Source organism: Pecten maximus, chromosome 13, assembly GCF_902652985.1.
Source record: "Pecten maximus chromosome 13, xPecMax1.1, whole genome shotgun sequence".
In the NCBI taxonomy this organism is placed as follows: Eukaryota; Metazoa; Mollusca; class Bivalvia; order Pectinida; family Pectinidae; genus Pecten; species Pecten maximus.
In genome coordinates this window covers 16480614-16496466 of record NC_047027.1, presented here as the reverse complement: position 1 = coordinate 16496466, position 15853 = coordinate 16480614, and the positions used below count along the sequence as shown (strand labels likewise).

General features: G+C 35.2%; 1 protein-coding gene across 1 annotated transcript; it reads right to left on the bottom strand.

Moving 5' to 3' along the window:
• Window positions 1-62: 62 nt before the first annotated feature.
• Window positions 63-13148, bottom strand: LOC117340979 (chorion peroxidase-like). Its single transcript, XM_033902768.1, has 12 exons — window positions 13072-13148; window positions 11801-12147; window positions 10579-10702; window positions 8523-8743; window positions 7145-7318; window positions 6906-6948; window positions 6020-6126; window positions 5183-5278; window positions 4599-4691; window positions 3455-4151; window positions 2084-2356; window positions 63-1018 (listed from the first exon to the last, which is right to left on the bottom strand). The coding sequence occupies exons 1-12, from the start codon at window positions 13092-13094 to the stop codon at window positions 625-627; spliced, it is 2592 nt and encodes an 863-aa protein (XP_033758659.1). The 5' UTR covers window positions 13095-13148; the 3' UTR covers window positions 63-624.
• Between the last annotated feature and the right edge of the window lie 2705 nt (window positions 13149-15853).

Here is a 15853-nt window from a genome sequence, read left to right as displayed (position 1 = left end):
ACGGACTGACGGACCACGGACCACGGACGCAGGGTGATTCGAATAATAAAAATGAAACAATAACGGATTAACATTTATTAAGACAGACAAAATATCAATTGCATATCACAAAAAAGCAAGAAATAATTAAATGTATCCACGGTAAAGAAACGACTAAAATTCCAACCTCGCGATGCAGAAATACAATAATTAGAAAAACACAAAATATGATGTTCATGAAAATTAAAGGATATGTACAAATATGCAATTATGTACGTCAATCAATAATCAATCATTATAATTAAACGTGTGTAAGGTCATTATTTCAAGCAAAAATAGATTCGACACGATTTCGTCATTAATAACAAAACAATTAACGTATAAATATAGGAAAGCTTGATGTTTTTTTTGCAGAATGTCATATCTTGCAAATACTCCTTGTACTCCATCCGGGAATTAGAGGATCGAACACCTGGACCAAACATTATTCCGTTAATACAGAGATATGAGTAACATCTATGGAATAATTAATTATATATGTATGAAGTAGAAAGTTTGTCATGCGACCTTGAATATTGAACAGTAATTTAATGCATATCTATATATTAATTAGGCCATATGTAAACTACTAGCACTTATGTGTGATCAAGGTATAGCTATATTTTGGATATTTCGAAATCGTGGAATTTCCGGAAGTCTTGGGATTTCCGGAATTCTTGGAAATGGAAGTCTTGGAAATGGAAGTCCTGGGTTAGGAAGAGGTACCGGTCGGATCGGTAAACGAGACCTTTGGTTACAATTATTTCCAGTTAGATCAAATATCCCGCCTCCAGTTCCCCCTCCAAGCTGTACATCCCTTTTGGATCCTGAACAATCCTGACCACACGCATTTGGAGCTGGATTATTGCATTGTCTGGTTCTTGTTTTTACCGAGATGCACCCCGGGGTAAAAGACCATGCTGACCAGGAACTCCACCTACCGTTGACTGGGGAACAGAAGGACGGGCTAGGTAAGGATCCGCAATTTACATCCGGGTTACTGAAACAAAGTATAAAGTAATGAAATCATTTAACACACAGGGGAGACATTCCATCATACCATTGTATCTGACATGAGGTTTATCTACACCAGATCAAAACAAACACAATTACTCCATAATAAACATATGCAAATGAAACAAAGTATAGAGATTTGACAAAATAAAAACTCCAAAACGAAAAAGGAGCAGGATATTACCTCCCAGCCTTCATGTTATATTTGGTTTAAAGTCTTATCAATAACTCTTTTGAAGACGGCCTCCCCTATAAGTAAGTTTATTTATTGAATGCGAGACTAGATAACTTCCCGATGAATATAATATATTAAAGGAGGTGTTCATATATATTGAAACGTGGGGACTTTAATTCATGATAAAAAATAACTTTACAAACAGGTTCTTAAATGAAACTGCATTCCATATGAAACGAGTTGATGAAAGGAGATTGCATTTGCAATAACTATATTAAAGGATTCTTCTGCGTAACGAGAGTTTCAGAATCGTCTTTAAGCTTTTATGCATAACATTATTTTGAACACACTCGCAATCTCATTAGCTATTTTGACTGCAAAATCCTTGGATTTAGATGGAAGTTTGTTGAGATGAATTAGATATTTCAACTACACCAAGTTAGTTGTTGATACAAATAATATGACAGAGGCAACAGAAATAGTTCGAAAGAAATGTCAAATTCTTGAGTGGGAACCCCGCAATTCACCAAATTGACATGCAAAACCTAGACTGGCCACCAGTTCCTACCTTTTTGTAACTATTTGCCCGGCTTGAGTATAATACTAGATTACCTTGCCCTGGTTGTGTCAGACATATCCTTTATTCCAAAAAGAATAAGATTCAATTTCTATTTCTATAATCTTCATATTCTAGAGACAGGGGGCGAGTCTATACAGAAACCAATGAGTAATATAGTCTTTTTCTGTCCTTACCTAGATGATTGTTTCCTGAATGCTTGATATTTGTATTTATTAAATTTCTTTACGTTTGATATTATAGAGACGGGGCCATTCTATACAGGAACCTACGAGTAGAATATTCTTTTCTGTCCTTACCTCGTCGATGACTGTTTTCTGAATACATTGCGAGGTATCGATGTTACGCCTGTTGTGTCACATATAATCTTTGCCATGGTTGTCTTCCGTATTTCATCTAAAACGCCAATGGGGAATTTTACGTTTGTATCACTTTCATAGAAAAATCGATCTCCTTTCTTCAGAGCCTGGAACTGTATTCCAATAAGACAGGCAAACGTGGTACCAATGTTTCCGCCGGGGGTGATGCTTTCTGACACGCCTCCAGTGAACAAGTCAATGTCAAATACAGTACTGAAATGATAAATTCACTTATAAAGACATAACTGCTTCATATTAGCTTGCAATGCACATCACATTTATACATTCAAGGAAATAGGAAAATCAGTATTAATTCAGATCTAAGGACAAAATATATAATACCATATACAAAGGTTTTCTTTACATTATGTTTTTATCTTTTATCACGAAATATAAATACTAATGCCGATCCGTATAATTACATGTTTTTCCTTTAAATATTCTGGATTTCTGCTATCTGTTCCAATGTCTATCGAACTAAAGTTTCGATAGGATTTAACGTTATTCAAGTAGACACATTTGATTATATAAGCAAGTTTGAGTTAAATTAATATATGCTACTTTATATGTGTTCTTTATGCATGAGATTTAAATGAACTGCAAAAAGGTTAAGTAGCCAAAAATAGGAACTATTTATATACCAACATATAATGATATGATACGAAATGGATTTCGATGACCTTATTTCTATGTTAAGTTTATCTAATACAGATTATGTGTCATCGGGAACGCATTAAAAATATACCTTGCCTATTCTACCATGACATATGGCGGTGTCATCAATATCGTAAGGCAAATGGGAAATAACCTATTGTTACGACGAAAATACTTTTGACGTCAGTAATATATGTGACGTCACATGATTCATCTGTCTTATATATGAATACATTTATGAAAGTTTTACTGACATCATCAATGAAATTTATTATGAAAAGTTTTTTAATCTTTATTCAATTCATTGGAGGTTCTCTATGTAACCTTTATTGTAATATTGTCTAAGGTCGTCTGCCTTTGGAGTGATAACGTTTTGGAATTTTACCTCTTTCGTTTTTCTATTTTGACTGGCGTTTTTTCTACTGGTGATTGACTCCGTTTGTCTCAATTGTTGATGTGTTTTAGAAACAAAAATTATTGTATGGTCCTGTGCAAAACTTTCACAAGGTTATAACACAAATGAAGCTATTTGAAGAGGAAACATACATTTTCAAATCTCTTTTGTTCTTGAGCAACATACTTTAGGTTTAGAGAAATGTATTGTAAGATATAATCATGTAATGATTAAATGATGTATAATACTTGCATAAAACTTACTCATAAACTTTCTTAAGAAGGTTCTTCATGTCGTCGGAATGGAAATCCAATCCATCAAAGTTCTGAGCAAGACCCAGATTACATGCAACTCTCCAAGTGTTGTAATCAAATATGCCGTGGTCACGTCCTCGCTGAATGTTTAAAGCTGCCAAGTCCAGGCCATTCTTCGGTGCAGTCTGAAATAAATGTCTTGTAACTTCGTGTGTTAGATGCTGATCCGTCTTGTGTGATGGTGAGTTATACAATCCCGTCATAATGGAGTTGACGCCGCCACTATAAGCGAGTTCAGGTTTCAGGAAGGTGGTATGTAGCCTGTGATGAAGGACGGTGCCAGACGCCTTCTTTTCCGTGATGTCGTCTCCTATCATGCTGTGGCCGAACCTAAATGCTGCAGCTGAAAAGGCGTTTCTGATCATTGGCTTCACGGCTGTATTGTAATCAGTGTAGTATTGACCAGATGGTCTTGGCTTTAGATCGAACTGATTCATAATAGTATCTCCCAGAATTTCTTGAAGCCATTCATTGTAAGTGATATGCTGTAACTGGGCAGTGACGAGTTTCTTGGTTTCCTGGAAGATAATTTCATCACTCATACCCGAGTTGGCGCCTTTGATTTGCCTAGCTAGATTATTGTGATGTCTCATCCATACTGTCTGTAGAGAAATCAGAGCGGGCTGCTGGTTCACTCGAACATCACCTTATATTAAAAAAGATAAACTTATAATTCATGATAATGAAATGTATGTCTGATTGGATTTATCATCCTTGAACCATCCTGGGTCATACAAGACACCGCTACTTTTAGTCAACGTATTATTAACAACATGCAGTGTATCATTGTGTGGTTTAACGTATACATGAATTCCGAATGCCCCTCATCAGAAGACACCAGAAATACTGCATGAGTTCCAAAGGCCCCTTATCAGAAGATAGCGGAACACATGGGAATGGGCCACAGTCACTCGACTGTAACAGCTTATTTTACATTTAGAAGTCTAGGCACTGATAGCGGATTATTTTACAGGATAATGGCTTGGTATTGAGAGCGAGTTATTTTAATTGATGAAGTCTTTGCAATCATAGCGAGGTATTTTACATTACGAGGTTTAGGCACTGAAAGCGTTATTTTACATAAAATCTTTACCTGCTCGAAAGCACTTATTCCTGGAAGCCTGGGCACAGATGGCGTTCGAATTAAGAGGCAATAGATCATTGTTGCCTTGAGATTTGAGGAAGGCTGAAAAAAAGAATGGTTATATGAATCTCTGCAGGAAATTATAGTAGCAAATAATTTACTTAATTATATTTGCGGATTCAAAAGGTACCAAACGGTGAATTTAATTACAACGATGAAAAATGTCAATATCGACAAACATACTTTTTGGTATGGTTATTAGAAGTTAAAGTGAAATCTGATACTTTCATTACAGGATTTACGCTGATGTAGATATGTTCAAATCGTCTTAACTCGAGGATTCTGTGTCTTTAAACAACAACTGTTATCGCTATTTTCGAAAATTTTAGGATCTTTCCCGAAATGTGACAGGCCACTGGAAGAAATATTGTGTGTCAGCTGTTTTTCTCCGCAGTGAGTTGGGAAAGACATTGGCTTGTTTCTAAAGGTCAAATAACAACATATTATAATTTATAATGTGAGAAAGCTTTGTTGATATGATATAGTGGTATATAAAATTTAAACTATTATTAATGTTCCTTATATGCACATACCTCCGTCCCGGAGCAGGTTGAGATTTTCCTGGTCAGAACCGTATATAGCAGAACCGTCCAGGAAGTGTGTTACTTGATTCAGCTGCTGTCGGACACCTGTGGATTATATGGTATTAAAAATTACAAAAATGCACAAATAATTAGGAAAAGTCCTTTGTGTACGGTGCATATTGTATTTATATGATGTTTTGTATGACTCGAGCTAGTTGTATATTGGATCGTTACTATGTCTTTTTTGTCTCTTATTAGGTGTATGTTGTGTTGTTGGAATGTCTTGTGTGTCTCTTATTAGGTGTATGTTGTGTTGTTGGAATGTCTTGTGTGTCTCTTATTTGGTGTATGTTGTGTGGTTCTAACGACTTCCGAGACTAATGAAAGGTGAATGTTGTGTTGTTAGAATGTCTTGTGTGGCAGTGTAAGATGTATATTGTGCTGTTATAATGACACGTATGACTTGTTTTCCATAATCCTGCGTATAACCACCACTTCATGCTATATACGATGTGCAGTGTAAATAGAAATAATAAGCAAATAAGTTATATATATTTTGATAATTAGTTTTGATATTTGATGGGCATCAAGTTTTTCTTCATGTTATTGAAAAATAAAGTGAGTGAAATTAGATGAATTAAACAAAGATATGAAAGTTATATAGTATATCAATATAACTTAATACAAATAACTTAACTATAGTTTGTAAAACGAACTATAAAAATCGATTACAGTGACACACACCCATTCTAATGCAATATATTCACAGTATTCACAGCTGAAATTTGAAAAACCAGATGAGTTATACGAGCCCTTTTGACATCTTTATCTGGTATTGATACGTACCTAGACGGCAGTCGAGGGACGGTGCTGGAAGTGCTCTCACGAAATTTAAACAAGTTTTGTCAAAGAACTCATCATTACTAGCAACAGGGATATGGAAGCAATTTTTCCTGTAATAAAAACAGTATATAAGTTACATACATGATGACGTATACAGCACAAATCATCGTTCATCTACAGTGTATCAGAATACATGTAAATAGTTTCGCTAAAATTGGTGTTGAATAGGTCAGAGGTAACTATAATATATATTATGCATACTATTTGTATGATGTTCTTTGATTACATGTTATACCAAATAAACAGGATTATTCTTGAAAAAGAATACATTACTATAACGTTATTATATATACCTCGATTACATAACTTGAATAATCAATGTTGGGCTGCAGTATGGCCGAAATTAGCATCACTGACTTTGTTCTATTTTTGGAGATATTTCCGGCCCCCTTTACGTAACTAGATGTAGAGTATCGGCCGAAGTATGAGGACTGTTACCAAATCAAAACAGATTTTTTATATGATTGAACGGCGTTGTGTGTAGAATTTTACTATAAATCGATTTGGACATCGAAATGTTATGGAAAACGTTACCTAATCTCTGTTTTTTTTTTCAATGTTTAATTTCATTTATTTATTTATTTATTTCTTTATTTTACTACTTTGCCTCCCTCCAAGGTAGTTTCGAAATAAGAGAGCAATCCACAGACTAGGCATACTTTGTCAAACTGACTGCAAAGTTTGCACATCGCTTTGGGCGTGAAGTAACACGACCAATCACTAGCCACTCCAGGTCTCCACAACGTAGTGTATAATGATGAATTGTGTTAAACTGTTGGACTGAGCCTTATTTTTCATACATCGGTTAAAGACAGGGCTCCCAACTTACCTTTTTTTAAATCGACAGCAGTTTAGGTTTCTCCCGCCATATCCTATCAAAGTAAAAACATATTACCTGTCACAAACTGTAGCGAGTATTTCATCAATTTACGGTCGATCGAGTCAATGATTTCAAGAATATTATATAGAACCTTTAAGCGTCATGTTGAGTTATAGAATTAATGGACTGTATATATAACATTATAAACCAATGACTGTGTTCCTCCGTAATTCAGATTTAATATTTACCTTTAGCGAGAGCATTCATTTGGATGTCGTGGCTAACAAATTGTCCGAATTCCATGGCAAGGTGACTTAGTTTCTTCGCTCGAACGCCTAAGTTAGTATGTACTTCCAGACTAACATTTCGGGCGGAGGGGAGTGGTTTACGAAAAACACCTTTCGTTCTTGGTGAATTAACTCCTGAAAATAACAACAATACAAATGAGATATTAACACGAAACATATATATCGCCTTTAGTTCAAAATCAAATATTGATATTTATCTATCTTGCTGTATTCAGGTTAAAGGAGAATTAAAGTTTTTTGCTGAGGATGGTTCAGCTTGATTCTAATTCTAGCTTATCTATCCCTCGTTTTTCACCTACACATTCTAGAGACAAATAAACAAATAAATTAATTTTACTGATTTTTTTTTTATTCTAGAGACAGTGGGCCAGTCTGGTAATGTATGTTCGTAGCCCACAAGTAGACAGCTCTCTAGCGGCTTGATTTTGATCAAACTTCTCACAATGATAAAGGGCCATAATTTCTCAAATAAGTTCCAGGTTTAGAAGTTTGTGTCAAGGTCACTATTCCTGATTTAGCGGGGCCTTTGGGGGAAATGAATTGCATTCGCGTTACCCAGGATGCTTGTTTATATCACAATCTGTTTGACTTTATCATATTTTTTTTATTTCGTTTGTCTCTTTACCAAAATTTTAGCTACAGCGAATTGTTATAGTTTTTTTTAAAGAAATCAAAGTGTTTATCTAACAAATTGTTTACCAGGATGATCATGCTGTATTACAATTACGAATGTATAAATGTTCAATGTATGGCAGGTTAGTGTAAGGGAAGTAACTCTTCCTGTTTAGTACTGTATAAGATAAAAGGTAAATGATGAATTATATCTAAAGACTAAGATGAAATATTATGTTGTAGGAAATTGTTGCTTCATCCTTTAATGATTGTCCATTGCTACTTTTCACAATCACGAGGAAATAAATTAAACAAGAAATGTCTAAGAAAGAAAAACGGCATAGTTTTAATCCTGGATATAATGTAAATCTGCTGTTGAAATAAATTAACGAACTTATGAATTTGAGCACGGATTACAAAATTATATCGGTTTGAATCATATTTGGTGATAATTAGACTGCATTTGAATCAGGAATATAATTGTATTAATGTGTCATTTGAAAAGATACATCCACTTATTCAGCTTGCATTCAATCTTAACTTTGTTTCGTTTTTAACTACAAATCTACATTTTGCATCTACCGCTACATTGACCAATCACATACTTCACTTGACCAGTAACGCCACCTGCCGCGTCATATCCGGGGCCAAAAGAAAATTATACGGCTATGCCGAAAAAATGATACAATATTGTACAGTACATTACCATCGTCGTATGCCGGTGGGAGAAATCGCTCGAATGCCGTGAATGCCCTACCCCACAGGGGGTTATTCAAGTTGTTACAGGAGCCGTCTATTGTCCGGTACTGTGAACTCGAATCACATCTGGGGTTTGAGAAAGGACAGCGTCGCTTGGCTGGGACGAGAAAGTTAGTACCGACTTTACTGAGGGCTCTTCTGATCCCTGGGGCGGTCTGGACGTTCAATCTAAAACAGATAAAGTAACGATAAAGACATCATTTGTTTAACGTCGTTTACAAGGTCTTCAATCATTATTAGCTTCATTCAGCTTTTATTACGACGCCGAGGAGGAAACATTTCCTTGTATGTCGGATGAAAACCCAACACGCCATCGATGGGGAAATAACTAATTTTGTCGCGACACCAAGCTGTAGGGGAGAGAGATATTAATCTGACGCATAGCTCCACTAACGAAAACATTGTCAGAGTATCAGCGGCGACAGCTACCGAGCAAGTCTATTATGATAAAACTTCCTATTGTGGTTAAAAATTAAAAGTGATCTTATGGGGTATACAGGTCCTTAACATTCATCTAAAAGAGAGCCTCTCATTTTTTGTGTCGTCCAATCAATAATATTTCTAATCTTTTAATTGGTTATGATTATTGGTATGCAACCAGTAAATTAGATGTTTTTAACTGAAATAGTTTGGTTATTTGTATATAGTATATATACAAAAATCTTTTTAATCCAAACTTACATATTTAAATCTCTGGCTACAAATTTTGAAAGAATCATCAGTTAGCTAAACGTGGCTCATAATTTAACTCTCCCAAAGTTTTATTTTTTTAAAATAGTGGGAAGGCTTATTTTAGGATAAGTATGGTACTGAATTTTATTGCTAGAGCAGGGGCTTATCTGAGGATACATATGGTAGTAAACTTTTAAACGTTTATATTCTTTGAGAACTAAACATTTTACTAAGGGAAGGGTCTTATTGGATCATAAATACGGTACTAAACTTTTTCACTAGAGGAAGGGGAGCCAATTTGAGAATAAATATGGTATTTAGATTTTACTCTAGGGGAGGGGCTTATTTGAGGATATATATACAGAGCTAAAATTTAACACCAGAGGAAGGGGGTTATTTGAGGATATATATATATATATACTGTACTAAACTTTTACACCAGAGGCAGTGGCTTATTTCAGGATAAATACAGTTAACAATTAAACTAGAGGAGGGGGCTTATTTGTGAATAAATATGGTACTTTTACACTAGGGGAGGGCCTTGTTTGAGGAGATAAAAACAGTGCTTAACTTTTATACCAGAGGAAGCGGTTTATTTAAGAAATAATTAACGATGATTCGTGTATTATTGCAGGATATACAACGAGGACGAGGATATTTTGCAATTTTAATTAATAACTCAGGCATACGGCCTTCGTTATTAATTCAATTGCAAAATATCCTCGTCCTCGTTGTATATCCTGCAATAATACACGAATCATCGTTAATTATTTCTTAAACAAAACGCGTTTTCACTTCAGGAACATCTTTTCGTATTGTCTCTCTACTTTAATGGTCTGCATATCAAGTTGAATTTTTGTTATCGCGTTCCATTGTTTTATCGACTGTTGTCTTGAGTTACCGTAATTCCATGTGTATTGCTATATGATTTAAAACAGTAACACATGCCTTTCGCGTTGATCAATACTGTTCACGTACCAACGAAATATATGTTAACAGTGAGAGCGCAAAATACAGTAAATAGGTGATTTCCCTGATCTGGTTCTTCGTAGCAGATAAACTACAGGCAATGTACCGGAGCGGCCAGACTTTCAATTATAAAACCATAATTTCGGTTCATGTGGACATCTTAGTGAAGCGGGTATTGCAACGGAGATTACAGTTTATCTTGTCTAGTGTTATGATGAATTATTCCTGAAGAGTTGTTCAGTTAGTAATTTATTAATTTATCATCTCAAAAAATCCGTATGACAAATAAAAAATAAATATCACTTGTCGACAACATTGGATGATTAGAAATATAAGAGTATCATAAGCGATTGTTTTCTCACCTGGTCGCCGTGTCTTTGGCTGTTTCCACCACGAGGTCAGCAAATTCAGCTAGTGCTATCGCCTTAGAACTGGTTCCTAAATGTGGACCGAACCCTTCAGTGGCACTGTCCACCGTATCGAACGCTAAAAGGAATGAACACATACACGATATCAGAACTGCTTCTGTATTGGTACCATATGAATCAAATGATCCAGAGACAGTCGCCGAGACGAGGGGAGGGGCGCGGTGGCCGAGTGGTTAAGGTGACACTTTTTCACTAGACCTCCACCTTTGGGTTGCGAGTTCGAAACATACGTGGGGCACTTGCCAGGTACTGACCGTAGGCCGGTGGTTTTTCTCCGGATATTCCGGATTTCCTCCACCTCCAAAACCTGGCACGTCCTTAAATGACCTTGGCTGTTAATAGGACGTTAAACAAAAACATACCAAACCGAGACGAGGCTAGTCTTGCCAGTATTAAGATGGATTATACCTTTACAACGCATTCTTATTTACTGAAGCGTAACGACTAACCTCAGTGTGTCGCACTAACCGGTTACCGTTAAACACATGTTATTGGATTATTTTGATCTACAAACTACAAGAGATTTGTTTTTATAGCAGAATATCATCACTATAACAATTACAAAATTAACAAATATTCTGAAACCCTTTGGTCTCTACCACAAGATATGACTTACCATAGTAAAATATATACGTGTGTATACCAACATGATTTTACATATTTCGTCTGTCTTATGTTGTTTTGTTCCATATAATGCTCATCATTGATAAGCCCCTTAGGACCATATTTGTTGGATTGTTAAGGATATTATGATACTATTTTTGCTGTACGTGTGAGTTTATTCTGGGTAGTGCCGTAGGGTATGTCAGTGTATGGTTGTATGAAGAATGTAAGGGAGGGTGTATATCATACCATAGCATGATACATTAAATCCGTTTGACGTCATTAATACGGTTTCAAAATGCAATGGTATAGTATTAAAAGGGTAATACTTATATTATTGTATGAAAATAATGGCTTAGTAGTGAAGTAGTGTCTATGTCAGTGTATGATAATCACAAAAGCGTATATGATATTATTTTAAGATATATTATAAAGTGCAACTTACAATGTTTAATGCTGTATGTGACCTCTTGCCTCACACAATAGTGTTTCTCTGTGACTAAATCCTAAAATCTTAAGTTAGACAGACATGGGAAGGAACATTGGTTATTACCTCCAAGTTTGGCTTCGGCGAGGTTTTCTGTCCTTATTTTGCTGATAGCGTCGTTAACCGATGACTGAATGACAGAAAGACTTGGAGCGATATCTTGGACGCTTGGTGAAATACTTTTGGCGCTAGGAAAACTCTTTCGGGCGCTTGGTATAACACTCTCAACACTTCTAAAGATATCTGGAAGACTCGGCGAACTCTTGGCCTGTACAGGTTGAAACTGTGAAGCAACCCTTGCTTCAGAGGGTACCTCAATCATTCCCGTAAGCAATGCGTTGGTATTGAGCGAGGACAACGCCCCTTGCCCTGCTGAAGCCATCAGCAGAACAGCCATGAAAATTTGCAACATTCTGAAATGTTGACAAAGATATAAATTTAGAACGCATATGTAAAACTAGACAATATCTTAACATATACTTGGATTAAAAAATGTTAGTATATTCATCTCACATGAAAACAATACAGGGAAATCAGGTATTCATTATCAGAAATTTTGATACAAAACAATTTAACAAATGGAAGAGGCAGCTTACCTAACATTATTTAGGCAACCCTCACTGGAAACATAACAGAAGATGCTTGTATATAATGAAATGTATAACTGTGCAAAAACAGTGTCAAGATTGGACAAGTGTCACACGGGAAAATGATAGTTAATTTGAATCAAACTTCATCATAGAGCACTTCCGACGTTCTGACAGTGCCGTTTGAGCGATGTGAGGACCTATAGTAATATATACCTAAATTGAATTTTGAGCGAAATCGAAATAGATAGAAACAAAAGTAAAATCTTAAGACATTTTGTTATTGTGTTGTTGTTTCTTCTACAATGTAACTTGGTTGATGGTTATCAGCATAATGCATTGCCAAAGTCAAGAAATATCAGTTTAAAAGTTCTTCGGAATAATCTTCAGTTGATACCTGAGTTATTGCGAAAGTAAACTCATAAAGCAAAATTTAACATTATAATTAAAAAAGTATTTTTTACCGCCAGTAATGTAGATACTACTTCTCAAAACAATCACAAAATGTACAAAAAATATCCAACCACTGCACATTTTACGAAATGATGTTGTTTTCCAAACTAAAAAAAAATCGATTTAATATGTGAAAATATTCACCGACTTGTCATTTAATCAAATGATGTAGTTGCTCAAACTCTAAAAACTCAAAGTAATATACAAATAGATGTACAAATACTCATTTTTATCTCCCCCACATATCATTGATGTGTACTTGTTGTTACAGAGGTTTCTCCATTCAAAGCCACCTACCTTATTACCAGGCTGAGAAACATATTGTCTAACTGCAGTAGACAATACTACCAGTATGTCAAATTAGCGGATCCTTTTATACCACGTAAAAGACGTCATCAGATGTGTTGTTATATTTGTAATTCTTAGAAAACTGGATATTTACATACTTGTTTTTTAACAACTACACATTGATTTGAGGGGTTATCCTTCCCGGACGTTTAGTCTAGTTTACCAAACAATTAAATCATTCATCAAATTTAAACTACGGTGCACAAGAATTTGTAGAGAAAAAAAATGAATAATTAACGTATCATATGATTATGATTAAGATAAATATATATGTAGATGTTAATATCCCCATAAGGGCCCCAGGGCTAAATTAACATATGTGTGAGACAACGCTGTACATGACAAAGGCTACGTCACGATTTACCTGGTTTTCCTAGTATTGTTCAGGAAGGCATTGTGTGTTACGATTGTAACAGTTGTAGTAGCATGCATTATAGTTCGAATTTCATGACCGATATAAATAGGTAAATCAATCTCATTAATCAATAATTAAGTCAATTAGCTATATATCCCACTTGACCTAAGCTAACAAGAATTCAAAGAAGAAGCTTCATATTAAAATTCGACATAACGTACGACTCGTAACAATATAGGATGTTGTTACTACAACAATACATTTTGACATTTCACTCTCTGATCATGACGTTTGATAAAAAAACATATATATCGATAAATCACTGGTGGTATATTGATGTAGCTTTTGGTGTCTTTTAATTGGTCGATATTTTGAACTTTAATTTTAAGTAGTTTCTCTGCGTGCTATGTGTCACGTAGTGTTTTAATTACGTTTGTAAGAATCACATCGCTGCCATACCGTCGTGTCCAGATTGTGACTTGATTGTCAGACTACTAATGAAACTGTGTAAGATTTTATCTCTGACGAAAATCGAGATTCATTTCAAATGCTTTTAAGGGGTTGGAGGTGATGGATTAAGATGTGTCTAAACTAATTTTAAAAAATATGTTATTTATCAAAATATATTTTTATACAAATTAGTAATTGTTTTACATATGATGATATCACTACGCTGTATTTACATATATGTCAGCAAACATGTGTATTAAACCAGGTAACAGTCCCTGCCGTTACCACTCATATTGTTGTGGTAGACAGATCACACAGGTCAAGCGACTCGTGGTTAAAATTGCCACCTTTTAAAGATAATTTACTCGAGTGAAATGTTTTGTAACCTATATATATATTTGTGTTCACTCTCATAATCGTAATTTAAAAGATGTTGACTGTTTCCTACAGCAATCATATTATTGTCGTTTTAATAATAATTACATACCAATTTTCAACGTACAATGTCATTTCTCGTTTAATAGTTTGTTTCATAGCATATACTACAGCTATAACAATTAAATCGGACAATTTTGACCTATTTGTTCGGAGCACCACACTTTTGGCATCTTGCATCACTTACGAGTCCTGGATTAATAAAACAGCTGTACGATGTAGCTTTGTTTTTAATCAGCTTTTGTTGTGTCTGTGACTCATTGTAGAATTGACAGGTTCTGACAACGGAAAGTCAGTTAAATAATTAGTACACAACTAAAGATGATTCGGTTTTCCCAAACTGCACAGGATATTAACACATAACCGTTTGCGAAAAACTTCTCACATGTAAACCGACATTATCAAAGCTTATAGAGGTTTGAAGGGCCTATATTATTCCTAACTTGTTCTGATTTTTTTTTATATTAAATTGTAACCCCCGTCCATCTTGAATTCTTTCTTTTCAGCAAATTGTTCATGTCAAATTTCATAAAGAAGTATCCAGATAAATCTAAATAGTTTTTTTAAGCAGCAGAATTCATTTTCCTTGTCTCGCTAAACAACTCTTTTTCATCCTAATATCTCTATTAACCCTGCCATGCTTTTGACTTGGGGTTGTGTATTTACTCTTGTTTGGGAAGCTTTATGTTCTGTACAAATCCACATCAGTCAAATACACTTTGTCCATTATTGTTTTGGATGGCATGCATTAGGCCTCCCGTTTCTTGTTCAAGGTGTTAACCACCAGCTACTACGAGGAATATTTGTTTTTTTTTAATTGTTTAAAGTCATTTCAACAGCTAAGTCATTTAAGGACGGCCTCCCATGCGTGTGGCATGCATTTGTGTGGTGAGTACGTATGTGTGGTTTTAGAGGCTGTGGAATCCCCGTTTCAAAATGACCATGGAGTTAAACCATCAACTAAAAAAATTCAATCCATCCTAGCCGAATGAGAGTTGACTATCACTGGGCCGTAACCAAACACTTACCGCACACTCCTTAAAAACATGACAATGCGTTATATTACAGAAGACTCATCATACGACATGTATCCAGCCCGTCACGTATACGTGAGATGTGACACAGGTACTTACATCATATATATGATTACAAAGACAGGCCTGTGTACGATTACCGCACAAACACACACATATATAGCCCACAATATATAAACAATACGTCATTGATGAACCACAGATAATGATTAATCTTATATTGACAATAAAACTGGGGGCGAGCCTAACTGGTTATAACAGACTAAGGTGATACACTAGGTAATACACCAGGTAATACACTAGGTATTACACTAGGTAATACACCAGGTAATACACTAGGTATTACACTAGGTAATACACTAAGGTAATACACCAGGTAATACACTAGGTTATACACTAGGTAATACACTAGGTAATACACTAAATAATACACTAGGTAATACACTAGGTGATACAC

Coding starts and splice junctions, on each gene's coding strand:
- LOC117340979 (XM_033902768.1), bottom strand. CDS start 13,094: ATGTTTCTCAGCCTGGTAATAAG. Junction 8,744..10,578: donor GCCAAAGACACGGCGACCAG/GTGAGAAAACAA, acceptor TATCTGTTTTAG/ATTGAACGTCCAGACCGCCC. Junction 4,152..4,598: donor GAATAAGTGCTTTCGAGCAG/GTAAAGATTTTA, acceptor TTTTAATATAAG/GTGATGTTCGAGTGAACCAG.